This window comes from Camponotus vicinus, unplaced genomic scaffold, assembly GCF_025532165.1.
Source record: "Camponotus vicinus isolate PSW18456_S1 unplaced genomic scaffold, iyCamVici1.0 SCAF_5, whole genome shotgun sequence".
NCBI lineage: Eukaryota > Metazoa > Arthropoda > Insecta > Hymenoptera > Formicidae > Camponotus > Camponotus vicinus.
The window spans coordinates 13,005,484-13,031,821 of NW_028141977.1; the positions used below are offsets into that span (position 1 = coordinate 13,005,484).

The 26,338-nt window shown below is 39.8% G+C and overlaps 1 protein-coding gene across 5 annotated transcripts; it reads left to right on the plus strand.

Moving 5' to 3' along the window:
* The first annotated feature begins 158 nt into the window (after window positions 1-158).
* On the plus strand, window positions 159-21,536 carry LOC145971961 (uncharacterized). Of its 5 annotated transcripts, none has more exons than XM_083100094.1 (2): window positions 159-861; window positions 15,783-21,536. In XM_083100094.1, exon 2 carries the CDS (start codon window positions 15,815-15,817, stop codon window positions 17,738-17,740), a length of 1,926 nt encoding a protein of 641 aa, XP_082956220.1. In that variant the 5' UTR covers window positions 159-861; window positions 15,783-15,814; the 3' UTR covers window positions 17,741-21,536. The 5 variants fall into 5 exon arrangements, with proteins under 5 accessions (XP_082956220.1, XP_082956222.1, XP_082956224.1 ...); XM_083100096.1 differs by lacking the exon at window positions 159-861 and adding an exon at window positions 11,616-11,736; XM_083100098.1 differs by lacking the exon at window positions 159-861 and adding an exon at window positions 11,617-11,666.
* Window positions 21,537-26,338: the final 4,802 nt, after the last annotated feature.

Consider the following 26,338-nt stretch of genomic DNA (forward strand, 5'->3'; position numbering starts at 1 on the left):
GACTCACGCGTGACTCGAGGCTTTCTCCATGCGGCGAAGTTAGGGCGCTGCCGGGCGGAGCAGGCAGGTAGGGTTGGCGTCGAGAAGAACCATGGTGGAGGTTTAGGGTGGTGGAAATGGTGGCGATGGTGGTGGTGAGTGACCGACTGCGCAGACCCCAAAGTCTCGCAGCCGCGAGTACGTAGTCAAACTCCGGCTCAGTAAGGACTGTGGTCCCCGTTTGCAGTGCAGTTCGAAATCTCCGGGAGCGATCCGCGGTTCTTTCGTTTTTCCTCTCTTTCTCTTTCTCTCTCTCTCTCTTTCCCTATCTTCTCCTTCTTTCTCCACCCCTTCCTCTCCTTTTCTCCCTTTCTCTACAAGCTTCCTCCCGTCTTTCTCTCTCTCTGACTTCTCTCCTCGCCTCTCATCATCTATCTTCTATCGTCCCTACTCTCATAAGCATTCTCTTTGCTCACAAAAGCCGCTTCCTCAACTGTTTCACCCGCGGTTTGTCCGTCAACACGCACTCGGCGCGCGATCATCACGCGCGACGAGCGATTCGGGATTGATGGATACGAGCGAAATATATTGGACAAGTCCCGGCAATTCAAGGTGTCTTCATGGCGAGTCACGTGTATCGGCGATCCGGTGATTCGAGAGAATCTCATTAGTTCGGCTCGGGCCGAGTGCGCTATGGGACGTGCGTGTTCCGCCTGATCGTATCGGCGGGTATCTATCACTGGACAAGTTCATCGGTGGAACCCCAGACCGCGGGGGTCTCACGGGGTGAATCTGACGAGTGCGTGGCAAAAATTCGCTCGGGTGTATCGGGTCGATGTGCACGAGTCCGAGGAAACTCACTGACACTTTGCGTCGCTCGGTGTAAGTATCCACCCACTCGCCCTCTCGCTCCTTCCTCAAACTTACCCCTAAAATACGATACGATACGTCGACCATGAGTCACACGCGTTTTCGTGCGATAAGTCAGCTGGAAGTTCGATGCTTGTCGAAGCGACGTTCCTGGTTCACGGATTTTCTCGGGTCAGCTGTTTACCGGTTATACTCCGGCACATACACATGTATATATATATATATGTACATATACCGTTTTACGATATCGCATCCGGTAGACTGATTAAATATGCATTTTCCTTGGCGCGCGTTGCCCTTAAAATAGGGCTTTATCGACTCGCGTTAAATTGTCCCGTGTTTACACGATGCTTTTATAGACTCGCGTTGCGTTGATTTACGGAAGAAAGCTTACCTAGTTACACAAGTTTACGAAACACACAATAAAATAAATCTTTCATTAAACGTTCAGCGTACCGGTAGGAGCTGCAAGTGAATGGCCTTTAAGGTCATTATGTGCTCTTATTCTTGAAAGGCTATTTAGCTTTTTTTAGAAAGAATCTTTTCATTAAGTTTTCCTACGACTTCTTTATTCTTGTACTCTTGATTCAGAAAAATGGAATTGAATTAAAAATATTGAATCAAGATTAATTTGACGAATTGTTACTAATCTTTATGACTTCAGAATATTTATTATTACATAGTATTATATGTTATATATTGTTTTAAAATTGAATAAAAACATACATTTTATTTATTGTATTATTTTTATATTAAATAATTCGAAAATTATATAAGTTACACATTATATTACGAAAGAAGATATAGTATATATATATGATGAAGTAGTAAATATTATTTAACATATTAAAATTATAGAAATATAATAAGATGTTTTATTTTTTCGATTTTTTATAAGAAGATAACTAAATATAGGTGATATTATGTGATAATAATACTATATAATGCATATATGTAATGCATATATGCATGTGTGGATTTTTTTGTATATGTATGAGAAAGAACGAGAGAGGGACGGTGTTGAATACTATAAATATTTAAGTTTATTGTTGAAACAGAAAAAATATTTTTGCCAAGAGAGATACGAAAACTGACTCGTAAAAGTCAATAACGAACATGTAATTGAGAATCATTTTTTTCCCGAAAGTTGTTAAACAAATTAAATCTCCCACGTCTTCCCCAGTAAACATATTACAGTACTTTTTCCTCGTCCATGGCTTTGGCCTTCATAATTAATTCTCCGATACTCCTAATCCCAATGAGATCGAGCCGTTGTCGGACGAGTTTGTAATGAAATGCACCCTTCTCATTTCATCGAATGCTGTTATTTTTCTGGGAAAGTGTTCCGAAATATTCTCGAAGCTTAATAACGTCGGCTTATATTGTGGAGCAGGTATTAAGTAAGCGTTAGCACGTACGTTTCTCAGTGGTATTAAATTTTGACGCAGTTCCTTCGGGAGTTACTTTTTCTTTTTGACCGGCTGTTCAACGACTAGGGATTTATAAATGAAAAAATATGGCGGTTAATTACTTATTCGCATAAAATACTGGTTTTATCCACTTTGTTGAATTTTACTCGGTTAAGTTATAATATTTCTATCTTTCTCCCTCAATATTTATAACATAATGTGCATTATTATTGAGAAAAAAACTTGGAATGTGTATTGAATTTTATAACAAATGATTTATGATAGTTATAAAAATATATCGCTATTGCATAATTTATGATTTTTCTCAAAATAATTATACAATATTCAAACAATTGATATTTTAGGCTACATAAATTGTACTGTGTACATTATAAATATATATATGATGAATATATTCATAAAATAATTTTCTCAGGATTTTAAATACTGTAGCAATTTTATTGAGAGAAAATATTACCAGTGTACAAATAAACAATATATGGAGATTATTCGATTATTTAAAAATATATCAAAGATAGAATTAAGAGAGAAAGAAAGAGAAAAAAAGAAGAGAGACTCTATTTTTTTCACTTTTATTAGTGCGAAAACAAATTTGTTTACTAAACTAGAATAGTACAAATCGAATATGAAAAGCATTCTGACACGAGCTGATTCTATTTTGAATATTTTCTCTGAATACCAGAGCAATAATCGATCAAAAATCAATTTAAAGGTTTCGGATCGCATTCCCGGGATCGCATACGAAACTTTTTTATTGGTTATAACAGTCGCCGTACCGTGATTAATCGACCCGTCCGTACTATTAAATGGGATGCGGATAATTAATCGTCGGTTTCACCACAACACCTGCTTGCCTAGCGTGGGAACATCTGAACCGTGTTAGACGCGCAGCCTCACAAAAACAGCGAGCATGCCGATCCAGAATCGTGTGTGCGCGCTTGCTAGCGCGAGTCATTAAATATACTGTAAATCTTGCTTACTCGCTACGCGGGGCTTATGTCAAATCCAATCGTAAATTCTGATATGCAGGAAAGATATTAAACCTTTACGCACGTACATTCTCCCCCTTGGACATTTCTCCTACTCCCCGTTTCAAGCTTTTCCAGCGTACAATAAACGCGCAAGAGGCGAGAGAGCCACTCTCCAATAATAAAGCGGTCCATAAAGCTTATGCGGCGTGAATGACGCGGGAATTATAGATATTTACATCGTCTCGCCGAGAGAAGAGCGCTCGGCTTGCCGTGCTTTCCGTCGAGCTCGTTCGTACAACATGTTCGTCAATCTATTCGTGCGTCACGCCTACACGAATATCTCCAAGAGAAAAAAAGGAGAGAAAAAGAGAGAGAAGGATTGAGAGAGTTTAATAAACGAAGCCGTAAAAAACTCGACATGGAAACTACGCGCATGTATATATTATACAATCGACATCGCTGTCAGATACGTTGCATCGGGATGCACCGTCAGAAATTTTAATAAGCCACGAGACGATCGGATAGAGATTCAGCGCGCCAGTCCTGCAACACCCGTCGTCCTCCCGCTCGTCCTCCAGTCAACTTCCAGCAGTCGTGATAAATCAGGACACACCTGGCGCTCCTGGTGCACACGCCAGGTCCGTGCATACTCGTCGGATTACTTTCCCTCCAGCTCCCAGAAGAAAAGCGTATTCTACGAAGCGGTCGAATTAAGCGCGCGAACGACGGTGGAAAAGGCGAAAGCTATAAATATAAGGCGAGATAGAAGGAGCGGTAGCGTAGACGGAGGTGGAGAGACACTGTCCTCTCGGCACAATGCGTGCCGAGCACCAATCCTATTTTCAGAGATATCCATCTCCCACCGTTTTGGCAGCGAGAAAGAGGCAGGGAGGTTGCCGGCTAACCGCTTTATCCCTACATCAAACCGTTCCTTCGAGGTGGCTGCAGCTGTTTCATCGCTTCTTTAAAGTCCGTCCTTCCCAACGCGGCCCTCGACGAGCTCGCGACGTGTGTGTCGATTTTCTATCCGAAAAAACATTAGAAATGCAAAAGCCATCCCGGTTCCGACAAAGAGCGCGTGGAATTGCGAGGGAAATTCGCCCGATGCGCGCTTTCCATTTTCGCCCGTAGAGTGCCTGTGGCGACTTATCGAATTTGTATTACTTTTCATGCATGTCATTCACAGGCGGAAGAGTGTCTCGATAACGCAAGAGGGCGATATTTTAATGCGCCGGTCGATGAGATACTAAAGAAACGGAGTTTCTCCGAGTTTGACGTTTCTATTTCCTCGTAATCTACAAAAGAAGTAAATTTTAATCAGTTATAAATAATAAGTTGCTGAAACGATGATACGGCACTATTTCAATATTTTTCATGAAATACTTATCCTTTCTCTTTACACTGACAATTATTCTCGGGAAGTAATTATTATTCCAGCGATAATGGAATGAGATTTGAGATGAAGATTAAGGGTGTCCTTTGGGTGAACTAACTCATTTAGTAGAAAGAGGGGCACAATGGACAGCGTCGCTTAGATGTCACCCAAAATGCATTCGAATCTCTTGCGAAGTGTCAGAGATAATAGTAGTAATAATAGTAGTAGTTTCTAGCTTGGAGCGAGAAAATTAGATTGAATCTCGCGCGGTACGCGAGATGCTTGATTGCGTTATTTCTATTTCTGTGCGTAACAAGAGTGAAAGGGAGATTACTTGTTAATATCGATAAATTGGCAATATTATTGTGTGTGTTACAATCTGCCGTTTACAGAACACGACAGATTCTCCGGTAACCACTTATCTGGTTACGAAGTAGTTCGCCGCGTGCACACTTAGCCGGCGAAACGGGGTGATTTATAGAGAAACTTGCCGTATAAAACGTACACATACGCTAAACGGGTGGCTCTGCGCACCGTTACTTCCCGCAGCTACACATCCCCCTCGCGGCTTAAGTTTTGCCGAGTTCGGTGGAAAGAGGAGGCCGGAGGGAAAAGGGAGCGAAGAGAGAGAAGAGCTGTCTCTTTTCTCTTGTGAACTTGTACCTTGCACTTCAGTTTTATGCGCGGCGCTCTGTGAAAGGCGGATGTCGTGTTTGCTCTTGTAGCTGGCATTGTTTGCCGGTCGCCTTTGTTTATGACTCCCTTTCCTCCTTTAGGTGGTAGATCGCGGTTCAGGAAGCCCACTTGAGGAGGATTTCTTTTGTCTCGGACCATCCGTCGTAATAATTGAGTGAAACCACAACAATTGAATCGCAGCAAGCACGAGGGTCAATATGATTACTTACAACGGCAAATATTAACTCGGCGGAATCGAAGGAAGAGATGAAGGAATCGGAGCAGTTTGCTCCGATAATTAATGGTATCTCTGCTGATCAAAATCCTACGCGTCTATATATTTTCTCGTCCGTTCTACAAACGCGAGCGTACGATAATGAAAAGATCATTCACGAAGGGGAAGAAGACCGCGTGAGAAGCTGCGGCCTGAGGCGTGAAAAATAATCGTTGCGGATCATCGTGACCACAAGCTGCCGGCTCAAGGTGCGCCGTCATTTGAGCCATCGAATCTTCCCTTTCACGTGTCGTCCATTGTAAGAAGGAGGAAACTCGCGTTCAATGGAAGAGAACCGCATTTTCGACAAACAGGAAAGCGGACAGGAAGCGAGAAAGAAATGGGCTAATTGCCTGGATTTGATCGATCATCCTGTTACGAGGGTCGGATTATGTAATTGAACAATGTTAACCTGCGCGTTTACTCTGGGGGACGAGTATGTGATATTTATGACGAGCTGCTATGACATCAAGATTATTATTTTGACGAATCTATCCTTCTCGATACGCAATTGTAATTGGATCTTGGATGTCTCCTTGTCAGGTAACGTCATAATCCTGCGTGGAAAAGCCGTAAGCACGAGAGTAGGTCGTTACTCTCTGGAAAACCGGAAACGTGGCAGAGAAAGGACAGGAAGGGAAGTGGCTGGCCGTCGTACTGGAACGAACGACTAAACAAGCTTAATATTGTTAGTCTGACTACGTCACTATGCTCTTCGTTTCGAAACTAGGCGTGGTTATTATCTTGGCTGTTAAATATGGTTGTACCAGGAACGTGAATAAATTAAAGCGAATATAATATATATGCGTTGAACACATATACTTCAAATATTTTATTCTGAAAAATGAAAAAAAATTATTGAATTATTGGAAAACGCTGTGTTTTCTTGCTCCTTGCTTCGCAAAAAATATTATTAAAATATAATAACATTTTTAATTATTAAGTGAGGCAGAGGAAAGTGAATATATTTTAATAATTGTAGTTTTAAAATTTGATTTGAGTTGCAAAATAGAGCGAATTCTCAACTACTTTTGCAATTGAAATAAATAGCGAGTCTGGATGAGGGACAGGTGGAGGAAATAACCGATAGTTATCGCTGTAGAACAGCAGAGAAGCACAGATGGGATATTTTAATATGTCTGACCGACATTTCTGCGCGCCATCGAAATATGGAATGCGAGGATACATAGCCCGGGCGTTGACGTATCCAATGCATTGATATTCATATTTCACGTATCGTAAATTAGAACTATCGAACTCTCATCTACAGATTTCGTGATTGACTTGCTATGTCGTGTGTCGATATCTCTTGGGCGAGGGTTTATTCAACACACAATAATGTTTTATTATTATTCGTTCTATTTAGACATACAACAGAGACACGCCAGTCCAGAAACCATTTTTCTCTCAATGGTACATTATCAGATTAATTTTTTGCAATTTATTTTCTTCCATTAGTTAAAAATTGATAAGAGATGTCAATTGAATATTTTAATTATTCAGTATTCCGATATCAGACATGTAGTTAACACAATTTTGTCTGATTTACAATTTTATTGTAAATTTTAAACAGACTTTTCATATTTTTTTAAGCTTGATTATTTCAAGAAATTTCATCTTGACAATAAAACAAGAATAAGGTCGTCCTTTAAGAAGAAAAACTCTATTCTAAATTCGTCAAGGAACTTGGAATAATTAGAAAAATATTACAGAAAACATGAATACAGTCTCACAAAACACGTGAATTGTACTGGATTTTCCTAAGATTAATTGCACGTTAACCGCAATATATAAGTTGAACTATACAGTACCGATCATTAATATGTGAATTTTGCAGAAAGTGAATAAATTTTAAACGAAAATTTAGAATAGTTTATCAAGTATATGGATGTCAAGTATAATTTTTTAGGAATAAAAGTAAAGTAGGGAAAAATCAATGACACATATTAAATCAATTAATTAATTGCATTATGGAAAAATTAAGTTCTGTTCTCTTCTTTAAAGCTAATAGTTACTGATATAAATAATTCGATATGGATAATTTGAGGATAAGAGATTTCTTCGCCAGTTTGAACATAAGAGATATGCAATATCAGGCGTCACACGACTGAAAAATGTGCGTGTAGATGAGTGCGGTTTAGTTATTTTTATATCCCCGTTGCATGTGGAAACGCATGGATATGAAATTCATAGAGATACTGCGTTGACAGCACCAAGAGAGAGAGAGAGAGAGAGCGAAAGAGAAAGAGAGACTTAAACGATTAATTCTCTCTGTCGACCGTAATTCGCTCAAAGCTGTGCGCACCGAACAAATCGCTCGCGGATCAGAGCAACGTCCATACATATATAAACTGTGTGCGTGTGTGTATTATACACGTCCGTAGAATTTCATTCGTGATTTATCGGCAGACGATTTTTATGAAGCCCGGGGGGATTTTATGAGAAACGCGATCGCTGAAAGCGAGGAATGCTGAAATAAGACGACGACGACGACGACGACGACCAGGACGATGGTCGCGACTACGTATTCGTTCGCGATCGAGAGATATATGTGTATGTAAGTGCGACCCGAGTCTGAGAATATTTCAATATCTTTGATGGCGGAATCGGAACGACGCTAGTGTATATCGTCAGGGCGATTTCCGCAACCCCACTAACCTTCGCTCTTTTAAATTTGGAACAATCGCAAGACCCGATGAAGAAGCGTCGTTTAACGTGCCGTGCGATTTAGCCGACGTTTATCTCTTTTTTTCTAGGAGGGAAGGAGTAGCAGTAACTAACGAACCGAGCATTCCGCGCGGTGCTCGTAATATTTATTTAAAAAAAGGAGCAAGAGAACGGGGGGTGTAACTGATGAACCGAGCACGATGAAAGTGGCGCGAGGTAAAAGCGGATAATGTCGGATAGATCTAACGATCTATGTAGGTGTAACGTAGATGCAATATCAAGATACACGCGCACGCCGCAATCCTAATGACACTGTTTCCGAGCCTCGACCTCTCTATATCTCGCGTCTCCTCGAAAGTGGAAACCCGTGCGAGCGATTTAACTTTAGAAATCCGAATCTTTTTTTAGCGCGGCGGAAACATCGCCGTGGGTGAAATGACAAAAGGAAGAAAGAAGAAAAGAACGAAAGAGAAGGAGAAAAAGAGAGAGAGACGCGACCGAAAACGTGTTTTGGGACGTAGAAAGTGAGACAGAACGACGAAAGAGGGAAGAAAGAAACGGTGCGACCTCGAAATGTTGGTTTACATATGACCGAGACGGAAGTACCACGGGGTGGAACGAGGTCTGGGTATCTTTAATATCTTTAATCCACACCCCTGCGCTCGCGCGCGTCCACGAGAACGTCGAGCGGAGGTATGCGTGCCCTCTAAAGCCGTCGTGCTACGACGGAGGGTAGCCTCTGTGTGTTTGAGCTACGCAGGCGCGGTTTATCGACTACCGCATATATATAGGAGAAGCGTTTCGTTTCGTTTCGTTTCGCAGTAGCCCGAACAATTTCTCCGCTACCAGAATCTCACCCTCTCTCTCCCCTCTCTCTCTCTTTCTCTCCCTCTTTTCTCTCTCCGCCCTTTTCTTTCCCTCTGTCTCTCCCTCTCTTTCATCTTTTCTCCTTCTCCGTCTCTCTCTTTGTTCGTCGTTCATCTCGACTCCGGATATTTGTCCGGATTGCAATTGCAGAGGGCTTTTTCCCACTCGCTTCCCTCGTAGCTTGGTTGTACCCAACCGAGTGAGTCCTCTTTCTCTTTCCCCTTTCAAGCCCCCTTTTCCTTCCTCTCTCCTTTCTACGTCGCCGCGACCTCCGTGTGAAGCAATATTTTACTCGAGCGGATACGCGGACTTCAGCCGCGCGCCCCGAGAAGACCGGGAGGGTTAAAATCGTTTCGACGTGCTCGATGACCGATCGAGTGCCATCCCTCTCGCTGGAAATACGAACCGGACGCTAGTAACCACTGCATTAATCCTCTACGTACTATGGAAATAACTCTGTTCGAACCCTTTCGCTGAAGACTCCCCCGCTCGAACACGCGAGAAACGAATCTTTCCTTCAATTTGCATAATTTTTCGTTACAAAAGAGGAGGAAAGACTGAGCGCGCGATTTCCAAGCGAGGGAAAATTTCTCTATGAAATCTAGGTAACATTTTACAGACGGTTAAACGGATTCTCCATCTGTAAATTGTTAAATTTCGTGACATCCATTTCTGATCATCGGGTATCGCACTATCGACATCGATCGTTCAAACTTCCTTCCTTGCGTAGAATATATTCGGTTCGACGTTGATTAACCAGCCAGCTGTCTTAAATGGCCGTTGCCGTCTACGAAGAGGTTGGCGATCTTTTCGATGCCGGATTCGAACCGGATCATGCAGCTGTCCCGGAGTTAAATTAGGGAAAGGTGGGCGCGCATGGTTGAACAAAAATTAATGCCTTCCCGGTATCGTTAAACGACGTTAAATTTGTAAGCGTCGTTTCTTCGAATGAGTTCCGAATATAACAAATGCGCCAAAGATTCCGATCATTACGTAACATAAAAGCCCAGGCATTTTCTGGTCCCTCTTTGTAGAAAGGAAAAAGAAAGAAAGAAGCAGGGAAGGAGGAGAATCCCTTTCGAACAGGTGGTAGGCCAGGCGCGGACCAACAGGTAGGAAACCGAGTCCGCTGATAGGGGTCAAGAAATGCATAAATTAAACAGGAGGGGTGTGTGTATGTGGGTCCAGCCCCCGCTGTTCGCCGCTTAATTTATACGGCAACTGCATCGTGCGCCCCGAGGTAGAGGGCTATTCATTAAGGCCGAGGCGAGAGACTCGGCTAGGCTAGAGCAAACTTTTGGCTTAACGAATTTTCCGATTTCGCGCATTAATATGCTAATCCAATTAGTCGTTTCGGGCCCGACGCCCGCACGTGTGGTGCCGCCAAGTTTTTAACCCCGAAGTATTAATTGAATTAGCATTTCAATGCAGCGATTCGTGCGATTCGTTTAGAACGTAGCTTAGTTTAATTCCGGGATACTAACGCGCGTAGAATTAACGTCGACGATATTAACGACGTTTGATCTTCTACTGTACCCTCAGGGCACGCTTTTAATTACCGTTCTCGAATATTTATAACGTCAGATAACTCCTACCGCTGTTGTCCTCGCTGTTGTGCACAGTGTCGTCCCGTTTGGTGCAAAACGAAATTAATTATACGCAGTCCCGCAATGTCGTCGCTTTTTATTCGAATGGGATGGGATGTAGGAGAGAAATGTTGCGCATTTAAAAATTTCTCCACGGATCTTGCGATAAACGTGTGACTTAATTTGCCTGCTTTGTCAAGTTTAATTCATCATGAGTTTAATAATGAACGGATAAAAATTAATTTGCCTCTTCTTATATAGGATTTTAAACATTGTTTCCCAAAGGGGTAATACCCTTTCCTTTACGATAACTGATAACTGTATTCGACAAGGATATATTCCGTCTTATCTCACGTACGCTACATGATTTGCCAATTGCATTATCTTTGCGGCGTGACACATATTAGAGAACGATACGTGTAAATCGTAAAATTATAGTTCGCGCGTGATTCGTGCTCCTCGCTCGAGAGAGAGACTCGTAAGTTGGAGCGTTCATTCGGTGGTTAGCCAAGTTTGGTACGACTTTGGCTCGTCTTCAATTCGCAGTTTTTGAGCTCGAAACGAGACAAGAGTTCTCGAGGATTCTGTAAATTGAACGACTCGACGGCCCGTTATACGTTATCCGAGACTTCTTTGCTTTATGCGCCATAGAATCGGGCAAACGGCGCAGATTCTATTATAGACAAGAAGCCACCGGCGGCCTAGCTGCTACACTCGATGCCATTTCCACATGTATTATGCATGTCCGGGCAAATTTCGTCGTCTGTCGCGACGAGGGGGGGAGCATCGTCTTATTTATTATTTACGTTCCCTTTAGCCGATAAACGGGGCAATCTAACTCGGCTATCTTGAGAATCCTGGCGCTTCTTCAACGATCTAGAATTAAACTGTGCGCGCTTCAGTCTCTATTAATTTTTCAGCCGGGAATTGCTCGCGGCATAATTTATCGGACGGGAAATATCTCGCTATAATGTATATCGTAATGTAACGTTTTTAATTCCGCTCACCCTGTGATCGTGTAATACAAGCTCGTTATAAACATGTAAACATATTGTGCAAATTATGTACGATATTATTTATGAATTCTTTGTGCGAAAATATCACGTAGCGCGTATAAATTACAGCATAATAAAATATCAATGATAATGATACACGCGCTACAAAATTATGTCCGGATATAATAAACCGTTATAAACTGTTTGTATGCGCGCGTGAGATTATAATAATTTAAGATAATTAAATTTATTTGCTCAATCTCGGGGAAATTATACAAGTTTATTGTCAATCCAAAAGCCTTCATCGCAAAGATCTTATCGCGTAGAAATTCATCAACTATAATTATTTATAGTCTTTAAACAATGAATACAGATCTCTAAATAAGAATCATATCTTCGAGTAATCAGTTCATTCTTTTTTTTACTATTTTTTCTCTCTGTGTTTCGCAGCAATACAGTCAATTGACCTAACGTGATACTATTTTACCGCAACAAGATCACCTTCACGCTGAGTATTCTGCGGCGATGCTCTGCTGGATGCTCTGTAGAAACAATTACTTTGATCTTTGATATTGCACTAAATATTCCATCGCTGTGTAGTACATTACTAATAGAATAGCCTCGTTCGGGTACTTAATCGTCCGTTGAAGCTTACACGAAACTTGCGATGCACAAAACTAGATTATACGTAGTTAGTCTGGTAAATGTAAATCCTTAACGAGTTGCCAGAGAGCGAAATAAAAACTTTCCGCTGACCTAGATACCAAGTTGCGATACTTGGGCTAATTCCCGAGCTTTACTCTTATCATCCCGACGGTCGTAGACAAGCGTTGTTTATCAGAGCGATGTCAGCTTTTACCGCGGGGCAAGATATCCTCCTAGAATTTCCCCGCGCAATCAACTTCCTTCAACCGCGTCTTCCCCTGCTTCTCGTGCCGATCTCGTTTCACCCTCTTCGCAACTTTCTTCCTCACGATATTCCGGCAGCCGAAAAACATCCCCGTCACGGTGCGTCCGTTAGGGGGTAGAAAAAAAGAGAGGGGGCGCCCGATTTCCCGGAGAAAATGATGCGCGGTGCCATACGGGATATTACTTGCCGCGGATGTTAACGTCCGCGGCACGTTTTTTTTTTTTTTTTTTTGGGATGGCGCGGCCCTGAGAGGGAGTAGCGAGGGCGGCGGCTTTGGACATATAGCTGTGTCAGATAGCGGGATGCTGTAAATCTGTGCATTATACATGACAGTGAGATCAGCGCCATTTGTTATTCCCCGGCAGAGCGCAGAAAAAGAGACGTGAAAAATTACTGGCACAGGCAGCACTTACCGAAACGAGGATATTGGGGAATTTCTGGACATATCGAGGAGAAAACTTGGCAGAGATATCTTGCCATAGGATTGAAATTATCGTTGGCGCAGTGCGTAATATCTATCCGCTTGATACGTTTGCGTTTCGATTATGCGTTTTGGCACGGGGTAGAACGCAACGATTGCATTGTAACGTAATGTTTTCAACCTACCTCTCGGGGAAACATGTTTTCCGCGTACAAGGTGCTTTTGTGTTCGATTACAAGGCTGATTATATGAGGCAATCGCGGTTAATTTGACGGGCTAATCTAGTATCGATTTTCAATCGCGAGCCCGAGCTATGCGTATATTAAACCAGGATTTCAAAGTCGATTACAAATGCATTACATTTCTCGTTTTTTTCAAGAATATTATAATGGCGCTTAAGAATAAAATAAAGATTATTGTAAAAAATGCTTTAAATGTTTAACTATCATTGATTTATCTAAAAATATTCTGCGCTTAATTGCACGAATTAGTTATGTTTGCAGAAAGATGAAAAAGGTTACTTGTGCATTTATCGTTTTTTTTTATTTTTATTAAAAATATAAATTTTCGAAACGAGGATTTTCTCAAAACAAGAACACAATGTCTTTTACGAGAGTTTTAACGAAATATTAATGGCTCGAGCATTGTTTATCTTGTCGCCTAGTAAATTTCCCAAGTCTTAATTCTATCGCAATAGACCAAGTACGCTGTGCTTTCACGTGAAATACGAACAGCAACTCGTCGAATTGCTTGTTTTACGGATAAATTTACCAAGGAAGGATGCACCATGCTCTAAGAAATAGACGCGCCGCGTTGGCAAACGTATCGTTTTCTTGTTTCCTCCAACTTTCTTTGAAGGCTCTGTAGGGTGATTCCATTATATTTCCTCGTCTAAAGATACTGTAAGAGAAATACGCTGCTAAAGTGATGTGAAAAAATATTGTTAAAATATAGTAAAAATATAATAAAGTTGATTTATAGCTTCTACGAGTTTTTCTTTTTAAGGAAAGTAAAACTCTGGATATAAATGTAACATTGCGATATTTTTCTGTAATACGATTGATACTTGAGTATTTTCGAGCGATATATATATACATATGACGTGTGATAAAATTTATAATAAATTTAAAAGGTTTATAAGAAATTTGTGAAACCTGTCAAGCAAAAATAAGTATTATTCCTAATATATCTGTAAGACGATTTATTATTGAAAGAAGTATTTTCCAATATTATCTTGAGTTTCATTATTTGAATATGAATTTATACACGATCGCTTCTCTTTAATTAGTGCCACATTAATTATTTCTTATCAAAAAGTTTTCATTATATATATATGTATATATATATATGAACATATTTCTAGAGACAATTTGTACTGATTTGCACTAATTAATTTATTCGCTCCGACATCAGAAATAAATTGTATCGCATATCAAGAGACGCTAAAAAGTCGTCAGATGAAATTCTTCACGATTTAATTAACCGGGCGCAGTAAATTTAGCCGAAGCAGAGACGCAAAATTAATATCCACTTCTCTTTCAAAGCCGGTTTGTCATTTCTCTTTTTGTCACGAGTGGGTGGCGTTATTTACCCTCCATAGGCATTAAAAAAGTTGACATACAAACTGCGCCATGTCGTACATATCCCGGGAGAAGATGCAAGCAGCGCGAAATCTGAACACGAATGAACGTGCAGGTGTCCGTAAATAAACTTGCATCGAGCTTGTGTAGCAAACCGGTGAACGTAAAAGGTAGTTACGCTTTCGCGAGTTACTCGGCTCACAAAGGTCTTTCAGCTAACGGCGGATTTTATTTGAAACTGCAGCTGCATAGCGTAGAAATATCGTTCGTATAATCACGCACGTTATATGTATATATATATATATATATATATATATATATATATATATATATATATATCGTATAAAGCGCGAAGAATATGTTTTTGTGCCTTTGCGTGGCAAATACGATATAATAGGATGTAATGCATATTTTCTAATTGATTGAAACCGCGAGTGAAACCGTATCAATGTTTCAAGATATCTTCTGTTTTATATTTATGCTTTTTTAAAAATGTTTACATGCGTCAAGTAATTATTACTTCACATTATCATGTGACCTAATTAATTGTAATGATAGTACTACATCACTTTGTTGAAGAAGAGATTTCTGATATTTTGAAATGTTGAATTAACATGCTGTTAATATCATTAAACTGTCGGTCATTAAAGAGATAATTGGAACCGAGCGATGAAGTAATTTTCTATCGCACTTCGAGGCGCATGTGATTTCATAACATATGAATATATGTATAATAAATAAATTACATAATATTCAGACGGATTTATGTTGCAACGATTAATAAAGCAGCTCTTGTGATATAATCGTATTTTGTTTGAATCAAAAAAACAAAAAATTATTTGACGAATTTCAAGTTAATCTTATCTTTTTCAACTATGAAATTCTTTTTGTTATAAAATGTTATATGTATATTTCTTTTTATATCAATATTTTTTCAAATTAAAAATGATTAAAAATTGTCGAAAATGTAAGTTTTAAGCGGACAAATAATTGTCTCTTATTGTTTATTTAATTTCAACTCTTCAAAAATTGATTTTCGTGATATTTTTGTCTTGCAAGTGACACTCTTGATTTCTATAATTATCACGTATTTGTTCCCATATTTTTAATACTATTATTGGCATTATATTCACGGATAATTAATGTGATAATAATAGTTAATTTTGTTATTTTATTGCGCAGGGTAGTTTCAGTCCGGAAGAAGCTCATATGGAATGGCATCACGTGGACCGTCGTCGCCGTCGACGCTGCCGATCGCGATAGCGATGGTCGCCGTGATGACAGCTGTGGCTAGTGGCATCTGCCCGGCGCGATGTCGGTGCGACGACGAAAGTCTACGCACCTCTTGCGCGTACGCCGATCTCGAGGTCGTGCCGATCCAATTGAACCCGGAGATTCATCATTTGGATCTGTCCAAGAATCGCGTTACCAGCGTGCATCTCAGCTTCGGTTTCTACGGGAATCTCGAGAGCCTCGATCTCAGCTCGAATCTCATCCACACATTAGGCCAGGAGAATTTCGGTCTGCAACAAAATTTGCTTGCGCTAAACGTCAGCAACAACGCGATTCACACGCTAGCGAAGAACGCTCTGCGAGGACTTACATCCCTGAAGGAATTAAATTTGGCCGGCAACAACATCTCGCACATGGACGAGCAGGCGTTCAAGTACACCAGCGAGCTGGAAGTGTTGAATCTGAGCGACAATTCAATTACGAGTCTGCCTGATGACCTGCTGACGAACCTGCACAAGATACGAACATTGATTCTAAGCGAAAATTCGCTATTGGAAATACCGACGAATAATCTGGCGCTAGCGCCAAGCTTGGAGCGAATAGATATGTCGTACAATTTGATACTGGAACTCGATCGAGACTCCTTGCCGTCATTACCATCGCTGGTCTCTCTAAATCTATCGAACAACGTTATTCGAGGCATCGCCGACGTCGCCTTCGATCGTCTGCCGGATCTCTTGTATCTAGATTTATCCGGGAACAATCTAACGTCCGTGCCTACGGCCGCCTTGGCCAGACTGAACGTTCTGACGAGCCTCGTTTTAAGCACGAATCCTCTCGGGTCCTTAGAGGCCGTGGCCTTTCGCAATCTCTTCGAGTTGAGGAACTTGGAACTGAACGACTGCATGATCGCGAGCGTGAACGCGCGAGCGTTTGCTGATAACGTGAATCTCGAGCGCATCTCGATGGACGGCAATCGAGAATTGAAGGAACTACCAGTGCGTGTCTTATACGGGGCTCGATACCTCAGATGGGTCTCGCTACGTCGATGCAGCCTGGCGACTCTGCAACCAACGCAATTTCCGGTCGACGGTCTGTCGCACCTGCGTGTCGGCGGCAATCCTCTCGTGTGCAACTGCTCGGTCCACTGGCTGTGGAATGTGATTCGCGCCGAGGAGCGACGTAACGAGACGCAGCTCGAACTGGACACCCACGACATCGTCTGCAGCGATGAGGAATTCGCCGGCAAGACGCTGATCGCTCTACCCGAGGGATCCCTACGGTGTCGCCTGAGCCCGTTGTATCTGTCATTGTCGGCCGCCGGTTGTCTGGCGGCCGCCGCGACCGTGCTCGCTTTGATCGCTCATCTCACCCGGGCCAAGAGGAAGAGACGCTCGTCGCTGGCGTACGCCGCGCCGAACCGTCCCGAGTTCCTGGTCTACGTGGGTAGAAGCGACAACGGGCTGGACAAGAACGCCGAGTCGTACAGTCGCCGCTTGTTGGCCAGGAACAACGACGACATGTCGTACGATTCGCCGCGCGGCAAGACGGCGGTGGCCGCGTCGGCGACCGAATGTAGCCCGCAGTCGCAGGACACGAACATCTACGAGACGCCGCGGTACGCCCGGCCCGGGCATCGCGACGTCGTCGATCCATCGTCCTTCGGGAAGCGGCCGATGGAGGAAGGGGTGTACGCGGTGGCGGACGTGACCGATCTGCGGGACGAGCCGCCGGAAGTGCTATCGCTCTATCGCGCGCGCAGCCCTTCCACCAGATCGAACGCTCTGCGGCGGCTGGACTACGGTTACGATTACGAGTACGATTACGATTATGAGCCGGCACATCAGTCGCCGCCGCCGCCGCCGCCGCCCCCGCTTTCCGAGAAGCCGCACGTTGTCTTTGTGTGAGGGGGACGCTGTGGGTCCAGCTGTAGCTGTAATTCGGGGATAGTCTAGTCGTTAAGGCGAGCCGGATGCGCCACCAACTCCTTATCGCGGGCTTTTAACAGTCCAAAACATCTCGGGATTACTGCCTCGACGACGCCCGATGTCTTGATCGCTCGAGCGTCGCGCTGCGTATGTGATGAGAGGACTGCGAGTATATTGCTGGAATGGTGCGGAAGAAAGATTTACACTATTCGAGCTTCACGGTCGTTAAATTTACGCAACTTACGACATCGTTCTGAAACGTTCGCTTCGGTTTTATCGCTGTTGTACACGCTACGTCTCATCGCATACGAGGACCAGCAAGCTGCAAGTTGTATACACGGTTAAACGTTTGAGCAATAGTAATGTTCGTTCGACCAGCACGAGAGGAAAAAGAGAGAATAAGGGAAAGAAAGAAGAGAAAGAGGGAACGACGTTCCACCGCTGCTCCGAACAATTTTGTACCGCGGTAAGACGCGAGGGTGGCGTCGATGCAGGTGGACATTACTTTCCACTTGGCGCTTGAAAATGATCGATATCTCATCGCCGTCGGGAAAGCGGATTATCCTGAAATTCTGTTGCTCGAGTGCGAATGTGCCGTGTTTTGTCCGTAAGAAACCGAGGCTGGTTGCGGCGCGTCCGCTGAAATTATACCCCTAGGACAAACAGAAGCAACCGTGGACGAGTGAAAATGAAATGTCTTCCGAGATAGTTGCGTCGCTGCTAGAGAAAGAGAGGAAGGGAGAGAAAGGGAAAGAGTGAGAGAGCGAGAGAGAACGAGAGAAAGAGCCAGGATGCATTCTCACTGAGGGAACACAATCCGACTTGGAATGTAAATTGTGCGAGAACGTAAGAGAGTACGTTATGTTAGACCGTGGACCGTGAAGAGAAAGAAGCAGAGAGACGAGAACGAGGACCCGTATTTATTTTCGAGAATTGCGAGTTGAAATCCGCTGGCTCAGTGCGAATGCAGTGGCCCGATTTTGCCAGATGAGCGTTCATTTCGCGTCGGATTCTCGTTTAAACGTAGTGACAAATCAAATTAAAGCTGCGTCGCGTGTTAGTCGATTAAAGGTCCTCTTAGAGATTACTAGCTACCTAGAGATTAATACTCTTTGTAAAAAGTCCGTTCCAGGCTGAGAAGCTTTTCCGGCTCGAGGTTTGCAACTAAATTATATTGCCGACTACCGCGTTATAAGACTTGATAAATATGGCGTTTCACTTTAGAATCCAACTATTCGAGTATCTGGATCCAAATAAATATTTCTGCTCGATTACTTAATTATTGTAAATTTATATAAATTATTTATTATTTGAATAATAAGACAACGGATATCGGATCTCGATATTAGCTATGTATAAAACTCTTGAGCCGGAAATATTTATATTTAATTAAATGATTCTAATATATTTACGAAGGATAAACGCGTAAAATATCTCTTCACCCTCGAATATAGATTAAGCGAGTATCCAGATACTTGAAGATTTGCAAATTTCAGCAACCGTACGAGCATTATCGATAAGAAAGGATAAGCTGTTTGCTAAAAATTGCGTTAACACGTCCCTCCACACGAGACACGCTTAAGGGAGCAAATTACGTTATAGGAGGCGAATCCGATTTTTTCCCTCTTTTTACGATCGACAAAGGGAGGATCCCTTGTACGAAGTGTTGTAAATTAAAGCAATAATAATGTGTTACGACCTTTACTCTGTAAGCACATTACACCGAATATATTTAAAGACTACAAGAGACACACATTTATACAAAAATGCATAAGCGAATACACACGTACGAAAACAAAAAAAAATATATAAAATATATATATTTATTTATTAATTTATGATGTTAAGTTTGGAAAGATGTTACGTTTTGAATACGAAAATATACTTAATGCAGTACGAATAAAGTGCGTACGTTTCCGTTATGAGAATCACCGAAACAGACTCGTACTTGCGATTCGCAACAACGATTCCGTCTTGCGCAACGAGATAAAGATAATGCGTTACGTGCGTCACGTACGACGACGGAAATTGTTACGCGAATCCGCGATTACGCGATCTTGAGAGCCTATCTCTATGTTTTTTGCGCACGCCTCTAAACGCACCGCGCGCGCATTCCATAAAATCTAACAGAATATGCAAAACTTTCTAATTGGATCCACTTGTAAGGCAACTCTGCGAGTGGTAGTTTGCGACACCCGGAGATTAAGTCTCGTTACTGAATCGCATTTTCCTACGACGGGCTCGAACTTTCCCAACGGCAGAATTTAGAGAGAGAAATTAAGAGCATTCTCCTTTTTTAGGCGAATTCGCCAGTTTATTCGTTAGGAGGAATAAGATCTTGGAGCGGAAAGTGATAAACTTTGACCAAAGAGCGTACGCATCGAGACAATATCTTCTGAATGTTGCGATATATTTTTTCAATGGCTTATCTTTTTACAAATAAGCTTTATTGTAGATCAAGATAATAAAGATGGTTCGTGATTGATGTATCATCTCGATCGATGATGAAATGTTATCGATTTATTTGGTTCTAAATAACGTCACAGTAAATGATGAATTCTATGCAAGGACGGTTATTATTAGTCGAGTAATTAAAAGAACATTTCGCGTTGTGTTTGCGCGCGCTGAAAATAATCTTTTTATATATTATATATAGAGTTGGAAAGTTAATTTCCGTGAGATCCGTAACTATGGTCTTTTAACGAGACGTATAATTCTCGTTCTCGGATCGATATGCGGATGGTTTCATAAAAAATGTATGGAAACCGCCATTCTCGAAACAGTTCCCCAGATAGTCGGCAATCGCCATCAATTCGCATCAACGTTCATTCGCGCAGCGAACGACCGGGTAGCCGTTTAAAAAAAATGGTGGTACTCGGTTTGCGTGAAAAAAGGGAGAAAAAGAGAAAAAAAAGGAAAGATTGACGCAACCATATTTACGAGGTCGTTTAGATTTAATGCGATTAGGTGAAACATTTCGGCTTGATGTTCCTCGTAAGCGATATGCCTTCGTTCTCTGGGTTCGTTTTGAAAAATTCATTTTCCCTTAAGCGAGAGGTCTAGCAGAAACGTTGAGTGAAAATTCTCCATTAATGTGCTTTCCGTGTGCGATCCACTGACCTACAAGCTGCCTACGAGTCCTCTTGTTTTCCGCCGAAACGGGTCATCCATCTCGACTCGCTAAGTTTGGAAGTTTCGACGAGGAATGCGCAATCGATCGTCACAGTTTAACTCGAAAGTCGGCGGCCTTTTCTTCCTTGATTATGCGAAGAGTTTTACGATGGACCGACCGAGGAACGGGGAGAATGAGAAAGCGAGAGAAAGAGAGAAAGAAAGAGAAACAGAGTCCGTAAGGTCTCAACCTCCTACTTTATTCGAATTTTATGATTGGTTTCGAATATCTGTGTATACGTTGAAAGATACTAAAGATCTATGGATTTTTTAACTTTTTTTCTATTCCATACTGTATAGAACATTGCAGCAAGAGTGCGGTAATATTGCAATGTTGCTGCCATGTTGTATGGGATATTTTGTAAATCTAATTATATATCTGTCTTTTGACATCTATATGTAATATATAATTTTCAATAAGATTTTTTTTTCGTTACTTTTTTTCTTATATATAATGTATAAATTTTACTTTAAATTTACAAAATTTAAATGTTACAAAAATAGTAAAAATGACTTTATATTTGACAATTAATAAAATCTGAATATCGGATTGTTTTTTAATATTTACCAATAAATTAGAAAAAATTAAAATTCTAATTAAATACATTAGTATACATCTCTTTGTTTACTTGTCACTTAAGTATTAAGAAACAGAGGGGATTAAATCCAATCCAATTTATAACTTTGATTACCAACATTAAGCGTTCATCTCCACCCATTTCTTTCGCTCTCCCTGTGTATATATCTGTCATTTAAATCGATCGATTAAACTTAAATAGCAAGCAAATATCCAAGAGAAAGATAGATACATCCATATTGCTTAGACTATAATATTCTAAGAACCCTTTCATTGGCATCCATTTACATTTGTTTCAAAAATTTTGAGGCTTTGCATATTTATCAGAATTATAAATACAGCCTCTAAGTAATTGTCGCAGATCAAAATCTCACATCTCTTCCTAAAGGCTAAATTTTCGAAGCATATAATAGAAAGATACCATTGGAAATGAGAACAAGTTAGATGCTATTTTTACAGTTTGTCTCGTAAATACTATTCTTAATCACATCTGGCGTCTTCGCGCGAACTCTATCCATCTAACCATCTGGCATATAAAGATAAACGAATTCAAGGGCTCAATAGGGAAAATACCATCCCTATAGTGCGCCTCTCGAAATATTAGATCTGAAAATATTTCACTGTGCCTATCCTTTCTCGCTCGGTTAGCCAAGATTTCTCGATGGCACTTCGCCCGACTCGTTAGTCATGGTAGTTAGTCATGCTACGTGCATCTCTCGTCTGGAGAACGACCAAGAGGAAGAGCGAGATAGAGAGAAAGAGAGAGAGAAAGAGAGAGAGAGAGAGAGAGAGAGAGAGCCTTATCGCGCGAAGGGTTAGCGAGGCTGGGTTGTCCCCTAAGAGAGGGATAGAGACCTCGCAAACGTCCTTCTCCTTGCTCTTCCTCTTCTGAGCCGTGCGCGCGTGTCCCCTTTTCGAAGTTCGCTTTGGGGACTTCGATGCGTTTGAGGCGTGCCGCTGCTGCTCTCGGCGGCTATTTTTGTATGTACATACAAACCCCTGTGTAATGTCAAATGTATAGTTGGCGTCGAAATAGTCTTGGGACACACTTTTTATGCTCACGTAGAAAATATACACCTCGACAAATTTATTCCCGTATAAATTGAAGACGCGTAAGAGAGAGTAACACATTTATATTAAAAATGTTGATATAACATTCCTGTATGATCTTCCTTTTTAATTTTTAACTTTTTTTCCTTGCAATAAATCAACAATACGTGGGTAATACATTTGATGCTGGTACGACTTTATTAATACCTCTGCATCTCTGATTTATACGGAGAAATAAATCTGTAGAAGTTACAAGTAAAAGAAAAGTGTCCGCACCATTCTGACGCCAATAAATCGTAACGTTCCCTCACGTGCGTAAACGTCCATATGTGAGTGCCCGTTTCATTTGTGTTTCCCCTACCCGCATGTATGCGTGCCAGTTCTACGGCGCCGATTTCATAACAATATAACGGCAATAACGATTGTTCCCCGAGATGCTCGCAACGGCTCGAAAACTCGCATGCGATCGAACGGGTCATTCGCGAGACTAGAATAAGGCAATACCACGTAAAGCGTGCTCGCTACGATAAAGATAAGACCGACGGAATAGCTCTTACGGGATCTTACCTTTTCCTTTGCGTGCGTGTATGAAACCGGCATGTAATTTGTCCGCTCTCGTATGTGTCGTTCTTACCCTATTTTCGCCCTCGTCCGAACGTCCCCTGTGTTCTCTCCGGCTGTTGCGCGTCCTTTCAGCTTGGGAAAGACCAAAGTACTTGTTTCGTCGACACGCGTGAATGTAATGCAATGTACCTTCACCACCTTGCTTTGTGTATTCTCATATTTCTGTAAGCAAATTTGAACGATAACAGTTTTCGTTTGCGAAACATTGATTAACTTAATTAACTTAATTAATTAACTAATCAGAAAAATGGGCAATTACAAAAAAAAATTATGATCCCTCTCTTGTGAAAATGTGTTGAAACTGTGAAATGTGTTTTGAATACTAGAGCTAGAAATAATTCAATACGATGTCTAACGATATAATTTTTTGTTTGCAATTTTAATAAATAATCAAAAAATTAAAGTCTTTTTGGCAGAAAAACTAGTTTCAATTTATCATTTCTATTTCTATTATTCTGCATTTGTGCTTTTCTAAGAAAAAAATTTTTTAAATCTAGATATTTCTTTTCATAATATTATGATGAATTTATTTAAGCTGTAATTGTATATATAGTCATCACTTAAAAAAAGTTTTACGGACATAGATAGATTTCTAGATGTCACAATAAAAATTTATCGCTATTTTTTGCATCTGTTATAACATTATAAGATATAGAACTTATAGCGGCAAATTCTAGTAATATTTTCTAACAAATTTAATCCTATTAAACATTAATCATTAAATAATTTTTGTAAGAAACAATTTTTCTATGTACCACAATCAAACTTTATAACAAGTATGATTAGCCATAACATGAATAGGCGCCATAGGAAGATTTTTTTCCTAAATTTCATTAACATTTTAAATATAAATTTCATCTCTCATTTAGATTAATTAAGCGCTAAACATATGTGATAAAAAAGTATTGTTAATCATTTATTTGTTAATCAAAGTATTTGTTAATCATTTATTTGTCTCGATTAATTTTTCGTTCAGAAAATTGTTGTAAGACCATTTCTTTGAGTGATTTCATTTAAATTAAATTAATTGTTGATTGAAGGGCTCATAATTGGAATAACAAATGTTTCATTCATTTTACTTTATTTACGCGTTCGAACCTTTTATTATTGTTTGCTGATATTAACGACGACTCTATTTTAAAAAGCGAAAAAGCTATTGTTCAAGAATAGTTTCTTAGTTCTTATTCATCGTTCAGCATCGTGTAAATTTGCAAAGAACGAACTTGCGAATACTTGCAATCATGATTAAAAGCATGTGATTATTAATGAATTTATGAAACGCATGAAATATGTTGAATTTGATAAGCAACGGATGTACATTGCATGTGTTCACCGCACTTTTAGTAACGTAGTTATATTTAGACTCTTTCAATTATGATCGACTCGTGTAGCCAAGGGATCGATTCGTATAGTTCATAATCTAATATAGATACTTTTTGGTCTTCTATACGTTTAACACTCCGCTAGAAATTCTTCTAACTTTTCAAAATGAGCTACGAATTTATACTTGCGAAAATATACGCGCATATACTAGGTGTCCCAAAATCTACAATTATACTGCATGAAGAAAAAAAATATTGAGATAATTCTTTGAATAGTTTAAAATTGATTTTTTCTTAGTAAAAAGAGAAATGTCGAGGGATTTATATAATATTAAATAATAATTTTTATTTTTACGAACGATTAAATTAAAAACTGAAAGATTCTCTCATATTAAACTTTAGACTTGCTAATATGTGTTAAAATCTTGAATTTTAATATATTTCAAATAGCTTTACTCAAACAGAATTTTAATTAAAGTCTAAGTAACTTCCCAAGACATTTAATATTGAACATTGAAAAATTATAGACGCGAATAATGTCTTAATACAGTAATATTGATCAAGAAAAAATCGACTCAAAATTAATCAAAGAATCTCTCAGCAGCGCATAAATACAAAAAAAGTTGAGAAGACACCTTGTATATACAATATATACAAATCTATATAAATATATATACATATATGCATGCACACGTATACTCTCAGATATTCATGTCTGAACAATTTTTGCGTGTACGCGAAGGATATATTTGAAGTAATATTTTAAGTAATTATACATAAAAATTTCATACATTGCTAATAAAAATGTTTAAGACGTTTAATAAAATTATATTCAGTAAAAAATACACGTGCCAATTATCTACTGACATACACATATACACACAAGAAAATTTCAATTTACGATTTATTACACTAATGCGTGTCTTTTATTTAGACAAACACTTTCAAATTCACCCTTTTCTTTATAATTTTCTTGCACAATCCTCGTGATCTGTGTTAGCCAAAATATATGTATAACTCCCTTTTTCACGTTTCTGTACAATATAAAATGAAATGATTATTGCATTTATGCAGATATTTGGACAAGGAACAATGAGAGAGAGAGAGAGAGAGAATGGGACTTTGTTTTATAATAAATTCAAAAATATTTTCAGAATTTATCTTACAATTTTTATTTTTAGAGAGATAATCTATTTTTTACTCGAAAAAAATATTTACTATCTTTGAAGTGTACAAAATAAATATAAGAGTCTTAAAGAAAGTCACTCTACTAGATAAGTTTAGTCTGCATAGTTATATCATACAATACAAATAGATTTATTTTAGGGATAAAATTCTATTTAAAAATATCACATTCTCCTTGAGTCATAAATTTTAATGTTTCTGTTTTCATATAAGCATTCACGAAGTTTCTGAAATACGAGTTCAGTTTTCTCCTGATTTATGTTCTACAGCAGATGCTTTATATCAACTGAAAAGTGTGGCAAGCGTTGTATATCTTTCATATACAAAATGATAGTTCTCCAATTAAGTATTGTTCCAGATAACGTTCAGGTTTGTAGAAAAATGATCTAATTATCATTATGTATTGCAAATTAAATTTTGTAAAATAATATATTGTTCCCATTTTTTAGCTTTTTTCTAATTTACACATATTGCGTATTAACGTTATAGTTGAAAAAAAAAAAAAAAAAAATTATTTATCAAAATTGTATAAATATTTGTTAAATACTTTCCCACAAATTTGTTGATTTTTAGAATCAACAAATTATTTCTTTCAATAAATATTTCTTTTTAGACGTAAAAAATTAGAAAATTAAAAATATAATAAAA